The sequence below is a fragment of the Pyxicephalus adspersus genome, chromosome 2 (genome assembly GCF_032062135.1).
Source record: "Pyxicephalus adspersus chromosome 2, UCB_Pads_2.0, whole genome shotgun sequence".
In the NCBI taxonomy this organism is placed as follows: domain Eukaryota; kingdom Metazoa; phylum Chordata; class Amphibia; order Anura; family Pyxicephalidae; genus Pyxicephalus; species Pyxicephalus adspersus.
The window spans coordinates 6,300,144-6,322,548 of record NC_092859.1 but is presented as its reverse complement, the minus strand read 5'-3'; the positions used below and the strand labels follow the sequence as shown (position 1 = coordinate 6,322,548).

At 42.2% G+C, this 22,405-nt stretch overlaps 2 protein-coding genes across 3 annotated transcripts in view; both read left to right on the top strand.

Annotated features, from left to right (window-relative positions):
• The first annotated feature begins 575 nt into the window (after nt 1–575).
• LOC140322751 (uncharacterized) lies at nt 576–13,580 on the top strand. Of its 2 annotated transcripts, none has more exons than XM_072399331.1 (23): nt 576–613; nt 1,506–1,564; nt 2,104–2,196; nt 2,278–2,408; nt 2,492–2,632; nt 3,256–3,318; nt 4,635–4,793; nt 5,625–5,721; nt 6,441–6,658; nt 7,518–7,674; nt 7,839–8,047; nt 8,806–8,923; nt 8,993–9,198; nt 9,879–9,993; nt 10,069–10,238; nt 11,228–11,325; nt 11,397–11,503; nt 11,719–11,769; nt 12,074–12,254; nt 12,736–12,835; nt 13,058–13,148; nt 13,226–13,315; nt 13,447–13,580. In XM_072399331.1, the coding sequence occupies exons 1-23, from the start codon at nt 591–593 to the stop codon at nt 13,554–13,556; spliced, it is 2,787 nt and encodes a 928-aa protein (XP_072255432.1). In that variant the 5' UTR covers nt 576–590; the 3' UTR covers nt 13,557–13,580. The 2 variants fall into 2 exon arrangements, with proteins under 2 accessions (XP_072255432.1, XP_072255431.1); XM_072399330.1 differs by having other exon boundaries at nt 13,444–13,580.
• A 2,680-nt stretch (nt 13,581–16,260) lies between these two features.
• Nucleotides 16,261–22,405, top strand: part of LOC140322273 (uncharacterized) — a 38,801-nt gene continuing 32,656 nt past the window's right edge. Inside the window, exons 1-3 of the mRNA XM_072398855.1 lie at nt 16,261–17,249; nt 21,336–21,371; nt 21,768–21,849. Coding sequence (XP_072254956.1) covers nt 17,067–17,249; nt 21,336–21,371; nt 21,768–21,849 — 301 coding nt within the window. The 5' untranslated portion in view covers nt 16,261–17,066. The remainder of the gene's footprint in view (nt 17,250–21,335; nt 21,372–21,767; nt 21,850–22,405) is intronic.

Genomic DNA, 22,405 nt, shown 5'->3' with positions numbered 1-22,405 from the left:
TCTGTCTATTCTATATGTATGGACTGTACAGTACCACTTCATGTACTTTGGCTGTAATTCTTAGTATTGTTTCTATATAAGATTGCCCCATATAACTCTTGATTTATTTTCTAGAGTTGCAGTGCTCTGCTTGGCTCTTCCACATCTTGTGCATGCACAGAGTTTACCGCCTGGTAACCATACATACAGAATAAGAACAGATACCGAGAATTACACCTGGGGTACAGGACAAGGGAAGTGGTACTGTGCAGAGTCAATACATACGGAATAAAAGCAGATACTGACAATTACACAATTATCTTTTCTATATAAACACAGGACTGCTATATAAAATAAAGATCACCTGACTCCTCTGCAGAAACAATATTGGGGTTCAGTCACTGGTAACAGATGGGGTAAAGGGGTAATAGATAGGGGTAACATCCTGGGTGACTGCAGTGACTGTGGGGTTACAGCAGGGGGAGTAGTGATCAGACCTGGAGGGTGATTACAGGATATTGGAGTCAGGTGAACAGATCTCCTGTATATAATGAGGGGTGGAGGGCATGTTTGTTGTATCTTTCTTCTCAGGGTCATTGAGTGCTGTGACCATGCATTGTATACTCCTGACTGGGTTAGTATGTCTGTCTGTTATAGCTGGGGGGGGGTGTATTTCTGTGATGTGGATAATGTTTTGTGGTTGGGTGGTCAGTTAGTATAGTGTTTTAAGATTTTCTTTATTTGTTATTATGTCTCTAATATTATCTCTAGATAATTTAATGCAGGGTTGGAAACACTGATGGCTTTCTGCCTCCATAACCTGACACACATTTGGTGCAATGGTCCTGAGACAAGTTAGGGGGGTTAGGAGTGTATGGAGTCCTCACCTGTAATCCTGCTTGGTAATTGTGACTCCATGCTTCTGACTTCATGCTTCTGAGTTATCTATTGTATTGAAACATAGCTGCAAGTAGAATGAGAATATATATATATATATATAAAATTAGGCACAAGAAATATCTTGCTGCTTCAGCTCTAAAATCACTGGGGTCAACTATTACACCTATGTAACCCCAATATTGTTCCTGCAGAGTAGTCAGGGGACCTCTTATAATAGACCAGACATGATAAAGGTAGTGTCTGTCTCTGGGATAGATTTTGCTAGATGGGTGTAATTCTCAGTTTGTTTGTTTTTTTAATGTATGATTCTGCACAGTACCACTTCTCTAGTCCTCTATCCTGGGTGTAACGCTTGGTTTCTTTTCCTATTCTGTATGTATGGGCCTCTGCACAGTACTACTCTTGTCCTGTACACTGGGTGTAATTCTCAGTACCTGTTGTGTATGCTCTGCACAGAACTACTTCACTTGTCCTGTACACTGGGTGTAATTCTTGGTTATCTGTCCCTATTCTATATGTATGGACTGTGCACAGTACCACTTCTCATCATGTACTTTGGCTGTAATTCTTAGTATTGTTTCTATATATAATGACTTGCCCCATATAACTCTTGATTTATTTTCTAGAGTTGCAGTGCTCTGCTTGGCTCTTCCACATCTTGTGCATGCACAGAGTTTACCGCCTGGTAAGTGCTGCTCATTACTAACCTGTCCATGCTCATCAATAAGTTTTTCACTGCTGCCTAAGCTTTTTGAAAAAGTCCATTAAATCTGCATTACCAAATGTCTGGGTATGGCTTAAAGCTCTGCCATATAAACCCATTCACCATTGGGCACGTAACATACTGGGTGAGTGACTGCTTGATGGACACAAACCCTTTCCTATTGGATGGGCCCTTCACTGGTCTGTGGGGGGTCCCCAACCTAACCTGGTCTTGTTAAACTACCTGTAGATATCTCCAGTATTTTCCCTAAATTCCAGCATTTTGTGGCATCTTTGCAAGTTAGCTCTTATTAGGGCCTTCTGGACACTTTTTTTTAATACATGGTGATGTATCCATCCCTTCAGAGAAGATAAGCTTTCTCCACTTTTATTGGAGATATGGCTTGTAGCTCCCTATAGATGAATCCTTAACCCAGTGAGCCAATCACATGAGTAGAATGACTTGTGAATGAAAAATACTGCATGTAGCTGGCTTATTAATAGCAAGTTCTTTTCCTCTAGATGTCTTGATAACGGAATGTCGTGATAGGTTTTTCTGGATATGGGGGAACAAAAGTTTCTTTGTCCCAGGCCAATGGAGTCTGTATGCCTTGAGTAAGTAGCCTTTTGTTGGCAAAGAACTTTAAAATTCTTCAGGTAGATCCGTGTATTTTATTTATTTTTTCTCTCCCCTAGATGATACCAGGTTTCCGGACCCTATGCAAGAGCCACAGCGGGCGGCACAATGTGGCTACACCTTCACCACAGATCTGCGTGGGAACATGGAAACTCGCATTTCTTTTTTGGGCTGTTGGGTGAAGAACACGGTAGGTGTTGCATTCTGGTCTGGCCAATCCATGCACAGGGTACACCCTTGTGTCATGCTTACCTTTCCTCTATTTCTCCACAGAACGACCAGCGATTTGATATCTCATTGGAGCTTAAAGTGAACTACCGTGGACAAACTTCAACGTATCCTGTGGTTATGACCTGCCGTCCTCAACAGTCATGGGATGTGAGGGAGATTGTCTGTGAAGAAAACTACATGGAGGTAAACTTGGAGGGGATGATGCATAGGAAAAATGAACTTGCCCCAGTTCTAGCTCTATATAATGTTTAACCCCCAATCCTGGGTGGGAAAGTTTGACTGGCTTGACCCCCAACTATCCATAGTACAAGCACCTACTGTTGGTGATCAATGCCAGGTTTTGGGACCCCACCCAGGTGCCTTTTTTAAAAAAAAATGGAAGCCGGAACAAATAGGATTCTCAAATAGAGATATTCGATATAATGTTCCCCTTGTATGAATGGCCAAATGCAGTTTCTTGGTTTCAGTTGAAGATGCTTCATGGTTACCAGACAAGTTTGGTTGACATAAGATAACTTTGCATTCATAATATTCAATGATAAATGTTGACAAGCCCTGTATATGGGGGGGGGGGGAATAAGGCCACCTTTATTGTGTTTTTCTAACTATGTTGGCTGGCATGGGTAGGCTGTGTGGCCCAAGATGGACTTAATGCAACCATTAGTCATGCCTAGTGGGGCTTGCTGCTTCATATAATTCCAAAGGTTGGATTAATTTGCTATAACATGGTTACCTGGTGAAAGGTACAGTTCTATAGTTTGTAGCTTTGACCCAAAATGTGTTGACTTGGTCTGTTTTACCTACAGGTATCTGTGTCGAGAATTATTCCAGCTGCTATTGTTAAGAGTCTTCAACTGTCGGGCCCAGTGGTAAGCTTTCAAATTGGGATTCCAAGCGCTCGTATGGTGTTAGCACTTTTTTTTTTTTGCCACATGACTTACTGGTATATGCTGAATCTCTAAAAGAGCTAAGGCTGTGCTTTCACTAGTGGATGTGAAGGTTCCCATTTAGCCAGGATTCTTAACTGTAGTCTTGCTATCCCAAACTTAGGGGAATATCAAGTAGTTGGGTCACATTCAACTCATTCTTGTAATGGTGAGGAGGTTTCCAAGCTGCTTCAGGATTACAAGTACAGTTGAATGTAACTGCCAACTACTAGATATACACTAGTTTGAACCCCAGAAACTTGTCCTTTGGTTTTCCTTTCTCCTACAAAGTATAAAGGCTTCCCAAGTTCTAATGCTTCACAATAAATGGGTCAAACATATTCAGCAATTTCAGTTAATGGCAAGCTGTTGGTTCAAAAAAATTAGATATGGTGGGGTTCCTGAATTTTTTTTTTGGGGTGAGTATTGTAATATACTATATTGGGTAATTTGTGACTAAAGTAGATCAGTGGGGGTTCTGGGATGACAAGGTTTAGCCGCATCACTGTTAAGTCCAGAGTTCCCCAAGGACTGGGGACCTAATAATCTTTCTAGAGCAAAACATTAGATATCTAAATCCCAAGAAAGAAATGCAATACATTAAATCTGTTGATGTGGTGGTTGCTTTAGCCTTATAACCTAGTTATTCATAGCCATGGTGCAGCCACCGTATAGAAGTTGTAACATATTAGGTGGAGGTGGTAATACCTTGTCAACCCCCCATCTAGAATTCCTGACCGATAACTTGGAGGCTGGCATAGAGTAAAAAAAAACACAGCAAAAATCTAGCAGTGTACTGGTGGAACCACATCCTTGCACTGGGGGTGGGGAGGGGTAGTATCGTGCCTAATATTTGTATATGTTTAACCCGGTGATTGAAACCTTATCCCTATTTCAGGTGAGCTAGCGGGAAGTCTTAAAGCCATCCTTACAGGACAACTGGTTAATGGCAATGGGATGCCCAATTTTTTTTCTCACCACATGACTTTAGGTAGCCTTCAATGTTCTATAGGGGCAGTGACTTTTCTATGTTCTTCCCTTGATTCATACAGATTGGGCAATGGTGCTACATTTTCAAATACTCCCCAAAAATAAGGGCTTTGCTAAAATCTACCTTGCTTTTGCTTTAATATATACTATATGTAGGGAAAGGCCACCTCCATTTAACTCAAATGTTGTGTTGAGCATGTGATGGTGTAGTACTTTGAGGTGTGTATTTGCCTTAACTTGTTGCATTCTCTTCTACCCCCCTACCCCAGGCTGGAATTTCCCAGGCATGGAAAGTGTCCTTTACAAACAGCTCCACTGGTACTATTCTTGCCAAAGATGCAATCGGCAGAGGTTATGGTGTTAATGCCACAGTAACCAGGGTGGTATTTAGAGCATCTTACAACACTGCAGAATCGCAGATCATAATGGTAAGAAGGCATTAGATTGTACTAATGACATGACTATGGTAGGGACATTAGATTGTGAGCTCCTTTGAGGGACAATTGGTGATGCAACTATGGACTTTGTACAGCACTGCATACTATGATGGTGCTATATAAATACTAGTAATAAAAGGCATGCTTAAGTGAAAGAAAATTGGGTTGGCCCTTTCTAGGGTAATGCTGCAATACAGTGAGTTTCTTGTCCCATCTCCTGTCCAAGTTAAACCTAATGAGCAGATCTGCTTTCAACATGTGGTCAGTCTTACAAATAGGGAGGTGAGCACTCTTGCTGTGCTAGGTCCCAAGTATGTATCTCGGCCAGGGTTATCTGCATTTAGTTTGCAGGTTCTCCCCATGTTTTCATGGGTTTCCACCCACATATTAAAGCATGCAGTTAATTTACTTGTGCCCCACCTCAATGACCTTCAACTTTGTTATTGACATATGTCTATGGGGGAAATTAGATTGTGAGCCCCTTTGAGGGACAGTTAGTAACATGACTGGACTTTGCTATATTCTGTGTAATCCACAAGGCACACAGGGGCTCAAATCTTTTATTTGCTTGATAATTGTACAGTTTGTCAGGTTGTCCAATTTGCTGCATACTTTTGGAATATAGATTTTTAAACATTGAAGACCTCCTGACTATGACAGTAACCACTGCTTGGTATATCCTAAATCATTTGTAGCTTTCACCACAGAAGCTTCAGAGGTGCATGCAGGCAAATTTGAGCCCATTCATATTGAAGGCACAACTGTATAGGCAATTCATTTTCCTATGCTGATATAGTCTACTGAAGGGATCTTTTCTTACAGATTGGCAATTACCATCTTGAAGTCATTACCAGTATGATGATGTACAAGCAGACTTTACTTAGTCTCTTCGTAGACACAACATTGGCATGTCCAAGGGGTAAGGAAATTTGCCTGGAGGAATGGTAAGGAAGACATTATCCTTCATACATGGGGATAGGAACTGGCTCAATCAGGGAGGATCTGACCATAACTTGCCAAGCTGATGGTGGATAGATTGGATGGCAAATCAGGTGTATATGTAAATTGATGTGGTGTGCAAATCCTCCACCAATGTAGCATGAGTTGGCAGGACAGACTAAGCCTCATTAGTCTAACATTGGGTACTTGAATGGCAGTATGTTGGCTCACGAAATGGCTTTGAGGTTGCTCAGGTGGAAGTTGGAGTGGCGTATAAGTTGTAAAGGCAGCTTTGTTGGCCGTAACTGTAGCACATTTTTGGCAGAGTTGTTGCAGACGAGTTCTCTAATGGATACATTGCTTAGACATGCTTAAGATTGGTCTGCCATCTCCACCAATGTTCTATCCAGCTGGTATGTTTGGAGGCAGATGATGCCTTCAAAGGGGCTCTATATCCCCAGATGGTCTGGATATTTATTGGATATGTCAGTCTTTGGCCTTAACACAAGCTTAAATGTAACACTAAAGATCAAGAGGTGGGAAGGGCTAGAACTGATAAGGGGTGGGAGTTGTGTGTCTCCCATTAGGTGAGAATTACTCTTGTCCTGGTCACAATTATGACAGGTAATGGGGTTCAATTTAAACTTACCATTAAACCAGGCATTGGATTTAGTTTCTCTTTCTGCTTCTCCACGGCAGACCCACCAGTGTTCACAGACCTGGCTGTCTCTTGGCGGTCCCCTTCTGTTCTGAGTCCCCTGCTTACTGGATCATTCTTAAACAGTGGATTTACCATGGGTGTCAATGGAAATCTCATAGCAAATGATGATCTTAAAGCTACAAAATACATGTTTCAATACAGTGGCAGCACTGTGGAGGTGACTGTGCCAATTGGTGCTCCTGAAGGATATCTACAGGTGAGGATGGTTAAATTGCATTGTGGTCTAAAACCTTACTACTATTCAACAATGTGTAGTTTTTCATGCTGCTGCTTCAGTAGGCTTGCAAACATAAGTAAAACCGTGGAAATGGTGGGCACTTTCCTTATCACCAAAGCACAAGTTCACTTTACCTATAACTAAACATGGAGACCTGTACCTTGATACAAGGAGGAGTTAATATAACTGCATGCAATAGGCCACCAGAAATTGTCCAATAGACTCTTCCTGAAAACAAGTGTTGCTTTTCTGATGTGAACCAGTTGTGACTAAAATACCACACAGGTGGACCACCTCACTTATCAATATTGGTTTTCCATGTCTGGTAATAACATTGGTTCTCCCATACTGAAGAAAGCCTTTTGAATGATTGCTGATGGGCTGCATTAATGGGAACAAGTCAGTTGGATTTGACATGCTCATCTGCTGTGTCCCAACCAGGGTTTTTCCAAAGATTGCTAGTGGAGTTCCCATTTTAGCTGGAGCTTAAGAGTGTAGGTACACCTAGCATGGAACCTTAAACTGTTCAGTTAACTTTCAGTACGGGGTTGTCCTGTCACCAGGTAGGGTTTCTGGTCTTGGTTGAGTGGAAAACAATTGCCAGCAACAGGTCTTCATCACTCAGGTCAGTGGAATTGGGGGGCGGGGGGTCTTACACCCTACACAAATTTGACTTTCCTTCACTAGCAGACTAGGGACTGCAGCAAATTATCTATTGCCTGGACAAAAGTTGGTGAATCATGTCATTACAACTTGATTTGGTGTGTGGATTGCCTGGAGGGTTTATACCCTCCAATTTGTGGTTTATACCCTCCAATTTCAATTTTTTTTTTTTTAGAGTGACATTGTGGACAATACCTATGTGACAATATACAGCATAAACCTTATGCTGCAGAGGCAGTGGACTGGAGAGAATGATGACGACTCCACAACACATTTACAGTACAAGCCAGTTGTGACTCCAGCCATACGACAGATTCCCATCTTCATAGATCGTAAGTCCATCTTGCATTCTAGCTTTATATGGTGGAGCAATGGACTAGGCCTCTTAACCTTTATCCAAGTTCTGCAAAATATCATTAGTCATAATGTCGTCTTTTACTACATTGCTCTTTTGGCTTCCCATATATTGTAGCTTGACTTTCCTTTTTCCCATCAGACACTATCAAAGAGCAAGGTTACTTCAATGTTTCCCTGGGCAACTTCTATTCTGATGTCGTTCTAAACTCATTTACCATCCACAAAGCTCCATTGACACTTAATGCCCTGACACTCAGAGGAATGGATGTTGCCTATGCAACAAACCCCAACAACACCCAGGTCTTCTACCTGATTGTGCCCTTCAAAGACTCTCTAGTGGAGATGACGGTAAGATTTCCCCATATTTGGGAAGAAGACTAAGCAACCATCTTATGCAATGACAAAACTGTCATAACACTACAAAAATAGTAACCCAGTAAATGAAAAATGCCCTTATTACAAAGGCCAGTATGTAGGGGGAAGTATATTGTCCTGGTGTGAAATCTATCCTGCAGTTGGGTCAGTGTGGCATATAGAATGTACAGGACACTAAAATTTGAAGTCTGATAACAAAATGAAGGCATTACTGAAAGTTCACAAAGTGTGGCTTAATAAAATGTGTAAGATTCAACAGGCCTGGTTAAGGTGGGGATATAAAATGTGCTATAGGTATTGTACAGAACTGGTTATTGCAGGGTGACTTGACACATGTGACCCCATGCAAATTTCACTTGCATGAGACATCTCTGCAGCTCAGACTTGCTGCTGCCATGCAGCAAAAGAATTATTTCATACTTGCTTTGGATGATATAATTTAGAGAGTAAAACACTTCTTCATAGCAACAAGCTGGTGAGCTGCTATAGAAAGTCCCATACTGATCTGGATGGGGCCTGGTGGCAGTTACTGAACTGACTTAGTGGTTCCACCAGTACAGTTGGAGGGGTATGAAGTTTTACTGGTAGGGGTAGAGGGTTACATATTCCCTCCCTAGCATGGCAGGTACATAATACTTCTATGTATTCTCTGAGCAAGGTTGGATTCTTCAGTACCAATAACACTACTCTTCTAAAAGTATGGCGGCACATAACTGTTCTGTCTTTTTCAGTATCTTGGTAACTACAGTAGACGCTACAAGCTGTATGTGACATATGTCATGACCCTTGAACCCAAAGGAAAGAACTTTACTTATTCGAATGTAGTGGATCGTATTCTAGAAGATGCTGGTGAGTTGTAACCCTGCAGCTTTGTTTTGGAACACATGATGGCCGATTATAACCTCTCTTCTCTCCTAGCGCCTCCAAATTATACCAACTCCTGTGGACGTGACAGACTGGTGATTAACATGACACGTGGAAACATTGGTCGGTACTGGCTTCCTTATATCCGGAACCTTCCTCTAACAAATGAATTGATTACATCTCAGAAATACGTAGTGAGGGATACAGATGTTGGGTTATATCTGGAAGTGCCCTACCCTTCAGTTGGACTTATCTATGAGGTATTGGACTATCCATCTATAGATTGTATGCATAAAGTGAGATTTTATTGAAAATTATTTTTTTCTTTGGACCACTTTAGGTATGTGGGTTGATAAATGCTGGTAAGAAGGGGAGACCTTGTCCCTAATCATCTGAGGCCTATATTATATACCACTCCCATTTTCTGTTTGTTATATCCATTGTCACTTGACAAATTCCTTCAAGCCATCATATTTATCTTCTAAAGACTTTTGGTTTTCTCACAATCTAAAACTGATCTTGGAATAGGAGATGCAAAAGTAGGGAACTCTAGCAAGAAGATACTACAATCTAAAGAGGGGACTTTACAATGCATGGGAACTCCTATGTTAAGACCTTCTTAAATTACTAGAGGTACTGGTCCTTGCATGGCCCAATTGCCCTGAAGTTCTAGGTTTCATATCCAACTTCTAGCTCCCCCTTGAGCACATTAGGCCTCTAAGCACCCATTCCAACATCAGGTTGATAAGTTAATAGATGCTGGGAAAGCCAGTAGGCTTAGACATGATTCTGGACAAACACAAGGTGGTGGGAGGCATCACTGAACTAAAAATGAAAATTGGGTTTTGTTTGTTCATTTTATATGCAAGTCTTTCATTTACTAATGGGTAATACTGCCCTGCATGCTTTAGTAACAACTTATGTTGCATTGCTTCTCAAGGTGGCCACATTAGACTTTTTTCGTGTGCGCCTGGACTTCAGTCTCCGCAACAACCGGACCTTAAATATAGAAAGTTCTACCTTTGTGATCTGCATCTTTCCTCCAGTACCACTAGGTAAGTCTGAGTAAGGGGGTTTAATTGCCAAAAAAAAAAACTTAGACTAGTGACTTGCCAACCTTTGGTCCACAGTCTGCATCGCCAATGGTTCCATAATTGCAGTCGTCAACAGTTCTCTGAGCAAGCCAAGTATTGATCCCACACGAACTCACCTGAAGGATATTAATTGTAAACCACAGGAGGTCGGCAATGGCTTGGCACTCTTCAACTTTGCAGCCTACACATGTGGCACCACCAAGAAGGTAACAGTGTAAAATTTCTATTACTAGTGATGGCTCCAAGCTAAATGGAAAGGTAGTTGCTGGACTACATGGTCCTACAAAAAGGAAAGGACTATAGGTAACCATTTTAAATAACTAGAGGACATCCTGTCTGCTTTAGAGTAAGTCCTAACAAGGGCATTAATCCCAAAAGACAACAATACAGCCTTGTATACCAAAGAGATACAGCTGTAAGCCTGAGTAAGGGTCTGTTCTCCACACACCATTATGGATTAGTATGGTCTTTAGCAGCTTTCCTTGACCTTAACATTGGGGAAATTTTTAAAACCGGGCACCCCCATTATAATTACTAAAGCCACAGCTTTTGGTGGTCAGTAGTAAGAATGCCTTACTTTGCTAGCCATTGAGGAAAATGTCACCCTTACAGATGGCCAAAAATTCCCAGGGTTCCACAATGCTGGTCTAGAAGGATGTGGGAAGTCTTCACAGCCAAATACTTCCCTATTCAAAGGGTAAATAAACAAAGGGTTTTATGTGGTGGTAAAATATTCAGGTTGCAATGGTTTTGGTGGTGGCTTCTCCAGGACATGGGAACCCAGCTTCACCTACAGAGTGTAAGCTCTTTGTGGCAGGGTTCTCTCCTCCTGTATCACTGTCTGTCATTTGCAATCCCTATTTGTTGTACAGCACTGCATAATATGTTGGCATTATATAAATCCTGTATAATATATAGGTATAAGCATCTGTCATGAGATCTATTGGATAGTAAGCCAAGACTCCAAACCCACCATACCAAATAAGTAGCCTGTTCAGGTGGGGAGGTATGGTTTGAACAACAAACTCTTGTGTACACTCCTTTAGTTGGAGCTTTAAAGGGATCCTTGTCCAGATCTAGAGGTAAGGGATGCCATAAAGGTGGTGCCAAAATATGAAAGTTTGCATCTTAATGGTGATGGATGAGCAGTATTACAATATTGTACAACTTGTATTCATTAGATTCTTGTCTTCAGTTTGACAGTGATTACCTTGTCTATGAAAATGAAGTGATCTATGACAGAGCAGTGCTCTTTCCAGACGAGCCAATCATCTCTAGGGACTCCACCTACAGGTAACAGAATCCACTAGCTGGACATAGCAGTCCATGGCAGAACACTGACAACTAAACCTCTCTCGTTACAGGATGACCCTGCGCTGTCGATACCCTGTGAAGGACACTCTAATGTTGGCAGCTCAGAACAAGTCTGCTCTACCTATGTTGGGCTTGGCTGTGCCAGATCAGGCTAAAGGTACACATTCATACCGCATTTTGGTAATCTAAAGGACTGGCATACCTTTTCTCTTTATGATCAAGAACAAAGCCATGTTGCAGCAACCACATTTTAATGGGAGATTCCACAAATGTCTACACTGTATAGGCTGCTTTTCAATCTTCTCTGCCCTTGCAATGCACGTGGACAGATCACCTTTACATATGTATGTAACTGTGCTTTCTTTTCTTTAGTGTTGCGCAGGAGAGCCAGGACACACATGGCAGAGCTGAGGATTGCCAAGGGTGAGTGTATATGGAGCACCATGGCAAAAGTGCTTTTAGGAGTCTTATATTCCTTTGGTGGCCTTGCTTTTATAGAAGCTCAAGGAATGCTGCTCTGCTGGGTCATGTAGTGGGACAAAAGACCTAGTATAAAGTTTGCAGTGCAGAATCTGTATTTGAGCTGCAGCTATTCTGGCCAACTTGGTACAATGGTAATTCAATTAACTTTCCTGGAGCTCATGAAGTCATTACCTCCTGATCCTTTCCTGTCATGTCATTACTCCAGACCCATGGCAGTGAGTTAACAAACTTTTATCACTTTTAGATGATGCATACAGTGCCTTCTACCAGCCTAAAGACTTCCCAGTGTCTGTCCCTCAGTCAGGCAATCTATATATCCAAGCTGACATGCCAAGTACCAACCTGGTGACATTGCTGCAAGACTGCTGGGCTACAGCCTTCCCAAACCATGATGGCCAGGCCGGGAGGGACCTTGTTGTGGATGGGTAAGTATGGCAGTGCATCAAAATTGTACACAAATTCATGTTGTCCAGTTTGAAGGAAAGTCGCATTTCCATGTGATTTGCACAATTCATGGGAGCTTTATTGGACAGGAGTTCTCTAGAAATGCCAACATAACTAAATAAAATACATTTTGGGGGCTCTAATAGGGATTGGCACAGTATCTGTTTTTACCTATGATGCATAGACATGGCATTTCACTATAAAACATTGGCATGTGCTCTGTAAGAAGTCCTGTTACACATTGTTATACCCAATACTTTTGGCTGGAAAGCCTTGACAAGTCATATCTAATTGTAGGTCAAGCTGTAACAAGTATGGTTGGTGTAAACTCGGTGGCACCATAAACAGTCTCATTCTAATGATACAGTGCATTTTTGGATGAAATCACTTTTTTTTTTTTTTTTTTTCCCTTGGTCTCAATCCTTCTAGAACATAAGGGGGTACATTACTATCTTGTTACAGGTGTTCTACCACAGGACCAGACTTGTCATCTACAATAAACATCTCCTCTGACTACTCTTCCAGACTTCATGTGAAGCTCAATGGTGATGTTATTGGACAGGTAAGATGGTTGGGTGGGTGGTCTCGCATGGCTTCATGAAGAGTATTTACCTATTTAGATACTGGTTCTGCCCTAATTTGTAGTAAATGGTTATTTTTGTGTTGCCACACTATACCCATGGGCTCTTGGCTCCCCTAGTTGAACGGATAGCATGAGTGTTCACCTGAATTCTTGACTTGTTTTAACTCTGTGACCTACCAAATCCTATCTTTCATCCTTTAGGTGTATATCCATTGTAAGGTCGCCCTTTGTGACCCCAGTCACACAGATGGCTGCTTTCAAACATGTAACCAGACCCAAGAAAGAGTCTTTAGTAAGTGCTGTCTGCAATTGACTTCCAATTTTCTCAGGCTTGATACTATAGTTATATATGATATGTTCTCTATGCAGCGAAGAGGTCAAAAACTTTCTCTGAAGTGGTGTCTGCTGGTCCAGTCAATGTAACTTCTGATGATGGTGAAATTAGCTATCGACACATTGGTGAGTATCCTTAGACCTGACCATATACCGATAAGATTCTTGGATGCAACTACTGCATTTCTTTTGGGTGCCTTTCAGGTCATCCACAGCTCATGCTCTACTAAGTGTCCACTAACTTCTTTTTACAGCAGGAGTGACGTCCTGGTCTACATGGAATTGGGTCCTTTCAATTGGACTTGGAGTCATTGCAGCACTAACAGTTGGAGCCATATTTCTTGCTGTTCGCCTCTTTGCACATTAATAAAAAAACTCTTTATTTTCTAAATCTCGGGGTTTATTTGCATTTCTCAGTCTACATCACAGGGTAGTAAGTACCAGGGTGCCTTGTTACAAATCATTCCTGGGCACACCAGCTACAATAAGCATGTGGGCCTGGAGGGTACAAACCTATGCCAGATATGGATTTGGTAGAATAAAATGGAAAGCATTTGGGTTGGGTGTAGGATGGCAAGCTGGGTAAGATTGCTTTTAAGTGTCCTTCTGTGGCACTGCCACCCTGATATAAATTAACAGCCTTAAGTATTCTAAAATATCTAATAGTGGAAGGTGACACAAAGGTGCTTTGAGGGATTTCTTTATGAATGTTTTTACTGGAAATTAAAATTTGTAGCCCATTTACTTTTGGAACTGTAAAAAATATACACAAATCCTGGGTTTTATATAGCATTTGACCTTTAAAAATGACATCTAGTCAAGACCTGACTGATGGCAGATGCCATTGTTGAACTTATTGTAAATAAGAATGCATACTTGAAACAATCATGCAGATAACCATGGCTGTTAGCTGAATAAACATTCTGGGTTGGTGATTCAGAGTATTAAAGTCCAGCTTTCTAAAAACCAGTTTGGGAGTGGTAGTCTACAATAAGTGGACCTGTACATAGGTGATTAGGTAAAACTTGGCTCTTGTGAGTTGTGGAAACACCTAATATCCAAAATCTATTGCTGTTTAACGTGTGTGTGTGTGTGTGTGTGTGTGTAATAATACACATTTTAGGCCATATTGATAAGTTGACCATTTCCCACAGTATGAGTTGAGGAATAGCACCAACATATTATGCAGTGCTGTACAATAATAAAGTCCTGGGCAAGATTCAAACCTGGGAAGGTTTAAAGGCCAATCTTGAAGCCACCGTGCCGCCACATGTCACAGCTTGTCATAACCAGATATTTATATGAACACCTAACCATCACACCTTCCTTTATGACCAGATGTATATATGTACAGTGCCCAACCCAGACATTTTTTTAAGCTGTGTGAGAAGAAATTGTAGGAGGGTGGAAGCTCCTGAATTGTGACCCAACTCACCAGTAACCACCCAAAAACAGCCAGGTGGTAGCTGAAAAGTGCCGGGTGGTGCGCCCGGCTACAAGGGGCTGGGGAGAACACTGATGTATATGACCAGAAGCACATATAACCGGGGTATTAAAGCTTTAAAGTAAAGATAACAAAGACTGCTTATCCAGGTAACATCTGATTGTCCCATGGAATTAGGAAAAGGATTTTTGCAGCAAATTGTACCAGGGTTTTTTGCCTTCCTCTGGACCAACTATGTCCATAGGATTTTATATCTGGGATATGTTTATTTCCCTAGTGGTTGAATTTGATGGATGTCTTTTGTCAACCTGACTCACCTTTATTTTGCAGAGCCTCTGATCTCTCTAGAGCTGTCCTCGTTTGGGACCTGTGCCATCCTGAAATCCGCCTTCCTCCCAGTGCTGGGTGCCACCATCTTCCTCCGTCTTCTTTCTTATTCTGGCTACGTCACCCATTCTCACACTGCGCAGGCACGGGATAAGATGACATAGCCTGCTGTAAAAAAGACTGCGCATGCGTGGTATCAGCAGAAAAGCCCCCTCTGCACATGTCGACATGAAGGCAGGAGGGGCTTTTTCCTGCAATGGGGTAAAAAGCAGCCAGAAACCTCCTAGGATCAGTGACGTGGGTATACCAGGAGGCTCTGCGCTCCCGTTCTGTCTTTACTGCCGCTGCAGTAAAGACAGCAGGGGAGGGGCTTCATGCGCTTTTTTTACTTTCCATAAAAGGGTTGTCTACTCTATTTTGTAAAAATGTTTTTTTTAATAGGTCTGCTTTAAACAAGTCAGAATAAACTTCCAGTGTGGATACCAGTTCCAGTAAAAAGTCTCTAAGGCTGCGTACACATGTGCTCATTGGAAAAGGATCTTTTACCATCCTTTCCAACCCCACTGCACTCTCTCCCCTTCACTTTCATTACGATCGTTCGTCGTTTGTGGATCCGCCATGATGGATCCTTGAACGGTGAACGATGAGTGCTGTACACACATCAGATTCCCGTCCGATTTCCCTGATTTTGGAGAGATTAACTCTCACTTCCTGTTGCATCTTCTAGACGAGACGTGAAGGGAAATCTCCACAACTGGACCAATGCAAGCTGCACTTTCACTTTTTTTTCTTTTGTATCAACTAGTCAAACTTATGTTATGTCTACCTATAAAATGAAGGCACAATGGTCTGGTGATGCCACCCCTCCCCGAGTCTCCTGCTCGGGAAGCTGATATCAAGACAGATTTGGGTACTTGTACTAGTTATTATTATTATTAATAAACAGGATTTATGTAGCGCCAACATATTACGCAGCTCTGTACATTAAATAGGGGTTGCAAATGACGGACAGATACAGACAGTGACACAGAAGGAGAAGAGGACCCTGCCCCAAAGAGCTTACAATCTAGGAGGTGGGGGAAGTAGTTGCATGTAGATCTGGCCAACATAAAGTTTGTATACGTTTGCATGGAATTCGGCTTTGACAATATCATAGATAAGAGTTGTATAAGTTGTGTCTGTTTTTGCTCTTCTGTTGACAGCTTCTTTGCTCCTTCTGGACTCCCAGCCATGTCTCCCCCCTTTCCTCTCCTCCTCTGTCTTCCCTCTTCCGCCCTTTTTCTTTCTCCTCCCTCCCCAACATCTTCTATTTTCGCCTCTCCTCCTCCCCTCCTCTCTGTTTCCTGTCATTCTTTTTTTTTTTTTTCCTCTTTCACTGGAACTAATCCAGGAACCAGAAAAACACTCGTGCTGATATCCAAGCAGCTGAGAACAAACCTTCCTCCTCTTCGTTCTCCTCCATTCCCTTCTTTCCCAACGCTCCCCAGGGTCACCGACACCCTCCGTCACCCACCTTGCCGGTTTGCCGTTAACCTCCGTCACTGATCAGTCCCTCTCGCGCAGTTTGTGCGTTACAGCGGAGGGCCGAAAGAGTTTAACACTTCTCTAACACTGGCTCTGAAACTTTTTCAGCTGACCGCGGAGCTAAGGTACAAGATGGCCGCACTTTGGCTCAGGGCAGCTCTGCTTTTTTTTTTCCTGATGGGAATTAGAGAATAAGTAAGAATTTTTCTTTTTGGCAATTCTGTCCCCAGTTTTTCTTTTTTTTGCAGCGTCTTTTAAAACACAGACGGACGCTGTCCTATGGGTTTTAAGTCTCGTTTCATTCATTCTGGCGGAGGATATCGATAAGAAAGAAAAGGCGTCAGACCGCAGAAGATGCTGGGAAAAATCAAGAAAAGTTTCCGGAACTTTTGAAAACTTTTGCATTTGTTGTGTCTGCTCATCATTCAATCGGGGTGCTAGAAGCTTGTTGTGTATTGCTAATTTTTTTTAAAGCTGCAGTGTTCACTCTCATTATCCGAGAAACGCTGCGTTACGGAGTGTGCTGATCGGCGAGCGAGTTATGGTTAAGGATGTAGGGTTATAGGGGACGGAGTGACCTCAATGTCGCGTTGGAGTAGGAGGAGGGCGGGTCGGAATGCTCTGCTCCCGCTCCTGCTTCTGGCACTGGCGCTAGGGGGCGCCGCTCTTGTTCTGGCATCCCTGAACCTGCTACTGACTACCACCACCTGGGGCCAGAACCTGTGCCAAGGACAGGTACACCAGCAGCTACAACAGCAGCAGCAGGTAAGAAAAATCTAATATGCAACACTGAAATCGTATAATGAAAATTGAAATTTTGCACTTTTAGTAGATTTAGCATTAGATAACATTTCACTTCCCCCATCTTTACCTGATTTTCTCTGCAGAACAATAGGGCCATCTTTGTTCAGGCATCATCTATGGTCACCATCTACTCCCTGGACTGAGCTGCCAGCCTAAATATGACATGCAGTTCATGAAGATGTTCAGCACTTTTTCTAAACCTTTGCTCAGTTTCGGAGGAGACTGAGGCAATGCTTCCTCCTGCCAGCCACAGACTGATGACATCATCTCAGCCTAGCCAAAGTCACTGATTGGATCTCAGTATTAGTATCTCATAGCACTGTTCCCAGGCTTAACACTGTCACATGCAGCAGAGGGGAGGGCCTGTAGTCCTATCTAAGCTTCAGCTGTTTCCTGATGTTCTATCAGGCATTTGGAAACCACTGAAGCCCGGGGATTGACATGAGAGCAAGCATTCCCAGATAGAGGTCAACAATGGCAGCCCCCATATGCGAGTTCATTTTAAAAAACTTTATTGAGAAATGTCTGTGAATAAATAAGACCTTACCATAGAATACCACATGAGCTAATATTATTGGCCTTTCATGGTTACTGGCCAAGTCTGGAGGCAATGTAATGTCTATCAATTGTCTACAGTTACCAATCGCTGAGGTTTACAGGAGGTAGAGTATTCAATCAATCAAGTAGAGGATTTTTGATCCATATTTTGTTCCCTATGATAGGCCAATACTTAGGGTGTCTACAGGGTGCCCCCCTATGACCCACCCCCAGGGCCATACAGACAAACAACCAGCCACCATAACCAAGGCAATCAGATCATGCCTACAGTATATACATAACCACCCTCTAACATCTAGGTCAGGGGTGTCAAACTCAAATCCACAGTGGGCCAAAAATAAAAACTTAGACAAAGTCGCGAACCAAACTTGAAACTGAAATAGCACCGCTACTACAATTTCTTGTGTCAAGAAAACAGTCCAATGCGTGGCTTAATGTTATGAGTGGCTGGAATCCCTCTTCACTGAAATAGCACCGCTACTACAATTCCTTGCGTCTATGAAACAGTCCAATGTGGGGCCACACATAGGCAGAGAGGCCACTGGTCTATAGACGCGAGTGATGCCGCTACTACGATTCCCGGCATTACTTGCATCTATAAAACAGTCCAATGCGGGGCCACACATAGGCAGAGAGGTCTATAGACGCGAGTGATGCTGACCAGGCAGAGTGGTCTATAGACGCGAGTGATGCTGGGAATTGTAGTAGCAGCGCTATTTCAATGCAGCGGTGGGCCAGCTGCAATTCATATTTAGGATTTCTTTGGGGGCCAAAAAAAAGGACATTGCGGGACAGATTTGGCCTTGCAAGCACTAGGGAACAGTCACACTTCCACTTTTGCGTTCCTGTCATTGGCAATTAGCCACCAACACGAGGGTCACCATTGGGATGTTGGCTTTAGATTTAAAAACAATGTCCCATAACAAAAACACTAAAAATTTCTCAGCCCACTTTAGCTATTCTGTTATTGATGAGATAACACCAACTAGAGAGTCTCCATTGTCATAGAGGTTTTAGATGTTCCATACTAAAGATTTATCAGCCCTCTTTAGTAATCCTGCTGTTAGTGGGTTGCCACTAAAATGAGGATCATCATTAGATCTAAGAAGTATAGACAAGGTTCCATACCAAAAACGAAAGATTATTGGCCCTTTTTTGTGATCCTGTTATTGGCAAGTTGCCACCAAAAATAGAGGGTCACCATTGGGATTTAAGTATTGGATGTATACCCAATGATAGACGGGATGGAATGTTCCAAAGATTTAACTGACTTCTTTTGCCTCCAACAAATGGCCACTATTGGGACTTGTGTCTTAGATTTGTACCCAATGTCCCATTCTAATAATTTGATATTTTTGCTATTCCGCCATTGGTTATCACCAACAAAAGGGTAACCATTGTGTTAAAGGTTATGGAAGTGAAGACAATGTTGCATACTAAAGATTTATTGTCCCTCTTTCGAGTTTCTGTTATAAAGAGGGTTAGCATGAAACGAAGATCCTAGATGTGTACCTAATGTTCCATACCAAAAGTTTACTAAAGACCTATCAACCCACATTTGTCTTTCTGTCAATGGAGAGTTACCACCAACAAGAGGGTCTCCAGGGGGATGTAGGCTCTGTATGTGGAAAACAATGTTTAATAGGGAGTTATCACTAACAAGAGGGTCCCCAGGGGGATTTAGGCCTAAGGTGTGAAAAACAAAGTTCAATGGAGAATTATCAGGGGTGTAGTGGGGCAGGCACATGTGGGAACACTGTGCCCTCACTTTTTTTTCAGAAATGGGCATGCGTGCCCACTCTTATTTTGCAAAGGATTCTTTGATGGTCTGTGGCTCTCGTCGGTCTGCCCCCCTCTGTGGGGTAAGCAGGAGAACCCCTACTGGGTGGGGCGCACTGGCCAGAGCCACGCGGACCATGTCTCCCGTATGAAATTGCAGGCTCAGGGCAGTGGGCAGGTTGTCTCTCTGGCTCAGACCTGCGATGGGAGAGTGGGTGGGTTTTGGTTTCATGACGTCACTATGGAGAAGATTCCCTTGGAGTGACACAGGGGTGTAGTGAGGTGGGCATGTACTGTGCCCCCTCTTCTTTTTTTACGACTACACCCTGGGATTTCACACCAACAAGAAGGTCCCAAGGGCGATGTAGGCCTTATATGTGGAATACAACGTTCAATGAGTAGTTACCACCAACATGAGGGTCCCCAGGGGGATGTAGGCCTAAAGTGTGCAAAACAATGTTTAATGAGGTGTTGCCACCCACAACAGGGTCCTCTGGGGATGTAGGCCTTATATGTGGAAAACAAACTTTCATAAAAATTTAATTGTGAAGTTTTCAGATGATTTTTTTTTTTTTTGGACAAAAACTCCCAGTTCTCTGTAAGTTATAGACAATGTTGACAAGGACTCATGGCTGAGCCACAAACAAAATGGCTGCCAAGGGTCAGAAGGATTTCCTGGGCCTATCACCATGGTAACTGTTGCCATGGAAGGATGAATATCTTTGAAGGACTCATAGGCCTGCAGACAAAAGCCCTTTATGTCAGCAGACAGAGAAATGTGACCACTTTGGACTCTTTGTAAGTCAATAATGACATCTGACCTTCAAAGGAGGATTACATTAAGACATAAAGCATTGCCAGGCATAAAAATGCTATCCGAATAAATATGCCTTAGGCTGGGCATTGAAACGTTACGTAATACCTTTAATAGCTTGCGGTGTGCTTATATAAACATAACAAAGAGTGTGTCCATAAAGTTACATAAAGACAAGCTTACACGAAAGCCTTGAAAACATCAAAACAAAAAATTCTGTAAATTACGAGAATTTAAAAAATTGTAAAACCATATAAGGGGGCCAAAAAAAACAAAAACATAATTTAGAGTTGCGAGACATCATTTATGGTTGGCAGCACAAATTCATTTTGCTTTTTAGTTTTTAACCCATTTACACTCATTCACTCGCTCACCAAAATAGTGTCGCACCACCAAATGTTGTATCTGCCTAAAAAATAGGCAAACAAAATTTTTTGCCTTGTCAATTTGATTGGTGGATAAGAAAGTGGGGGATATTTACCCCCATAAAGCCTGCCTATATATTATGTTTTTATGTAATTATCCTTCCCGGCAAAAGCAACTGATCTTCAATGTACGTTCCCTAATGAAGGGGTCTCGGTGCTGCGAAACGCGTTGTATGGCATTTTATATTGCTTTATGATAAACATTTGTAGTTATTTAGAATTTTTGCAAAGGGAGAGGGTGGGCATAAGGTAAAAAGGAGGGGTGGTTGTCATCTACAGGGGCAGCAAAAACTTTGTAGGCCATACCAACCCCTCCCTACTGTAATAAAATGTGTTTTTGTTGTTTGTGTCCCCTATTACTTTTCCCCATCACTTCCTGTTCTAGAAACCCCCACAAGGGGAACATGGGCAACAAAAAAAGTCTGACCTATGCTCTGCCACCTGAGATTAATGTGAGGTTTAATTTTTCAGGTTCTTCCAATACAAGAACCCCGAGCTGATGCCCAGGTGAGTCCCTGAATCATAATTTATTAGCTAAACCCATTCCTAGAGACAGACGGAATCGGAATTTCATAACTTCTCACTACTGGAACACTCTAATGGCATATCTAAACCCAAGAACAAGCTGACTAGAAGGCTGTATTAGTTTTATTTTTAGGTCTGTGAACATTTTCAGCAAGTACAGAAAATAGCCACTAATCCTGCCAGAAATCCAATGTTCTAGTCACTTCCTGAGCTGACATTATAAGCGATGTTATCAGATTGTAAAGCTATCTATAGCTATGAATAGGACTTTGAGACTTTAGCACAGCACTATGGCTTCCTGTACAGCTCACTGATTGATTGTTTTGATGTGATTTGTGAATTTCTTATTTTATCGAGGCGTCTTGTTTTATCAAACAGATCTTCTTCCAGAATGTGTGGGAAAAGCACCAATTCCTGTTTGAGAAGCTGAGAGAGGAGAGAAGTCGTCAGCGACGCTCAGGTACTTTTATGATCTGCATCAGAAGAGCTGACACTCTAATGTTCTCCAGCAGTCACACACTATTATTATACATTTATATAGCTCTGACATATATCATAGTGCTGTACAGAGAACACTGAGCCAGTCCTATCAGTCTCTGTACAGAAGAGCTGACACTCTAATGTCCCGTAACAGTCACACACCATTATTATATATTTATATAGCTCTGACATATACCGCAGTGATGTACAGAGAACACTGAGCCAGTCCATCTGTCTCTGTACAGAGGAGCTGACACTCTAATGTCCCTTCACAGTCATACACTATTAATATACATTTATAAAGTCCTGACATATACCGCAGTGCTGTACAGAGAACACTGAGCCAATCCTATCAGTCTCTGTACAGAGGAGCTGACACTCTAATCTCCCCCCACAGTCACACACCATTATTATATATTTATATAGCTCCGACATTGACCGCAGTGCTGTACAGAGAACACTGAGCCAGACCTATCAGTCTCTGTACAGAGGAGCTGACACTCTAATCTCCCCCCACAGTCACACACCATTATTAT

Bases quoted from the DNA above. Each gene is read 5' to 3' on its own strand.
- LOC140322751 (XM_072399330.1), top strand. From the start codon at position 591: ATGCATTGTATACTCCTGACTGG. The intron at 6,659-7,517 runs GTGAGGATGGTT...TTTTTTTTTTAG, and splicing joins CTCCTGAAGGATATCTACAG to AGTGACATTGTGGACAATAC. The intron at 11,326-11,396 runs GTAACAGAATCC...CTCTCGTTACAG, and splicing joins TCTAGGGACTCCACCTACAG to GATGACCCTGCGCTGTCGAT.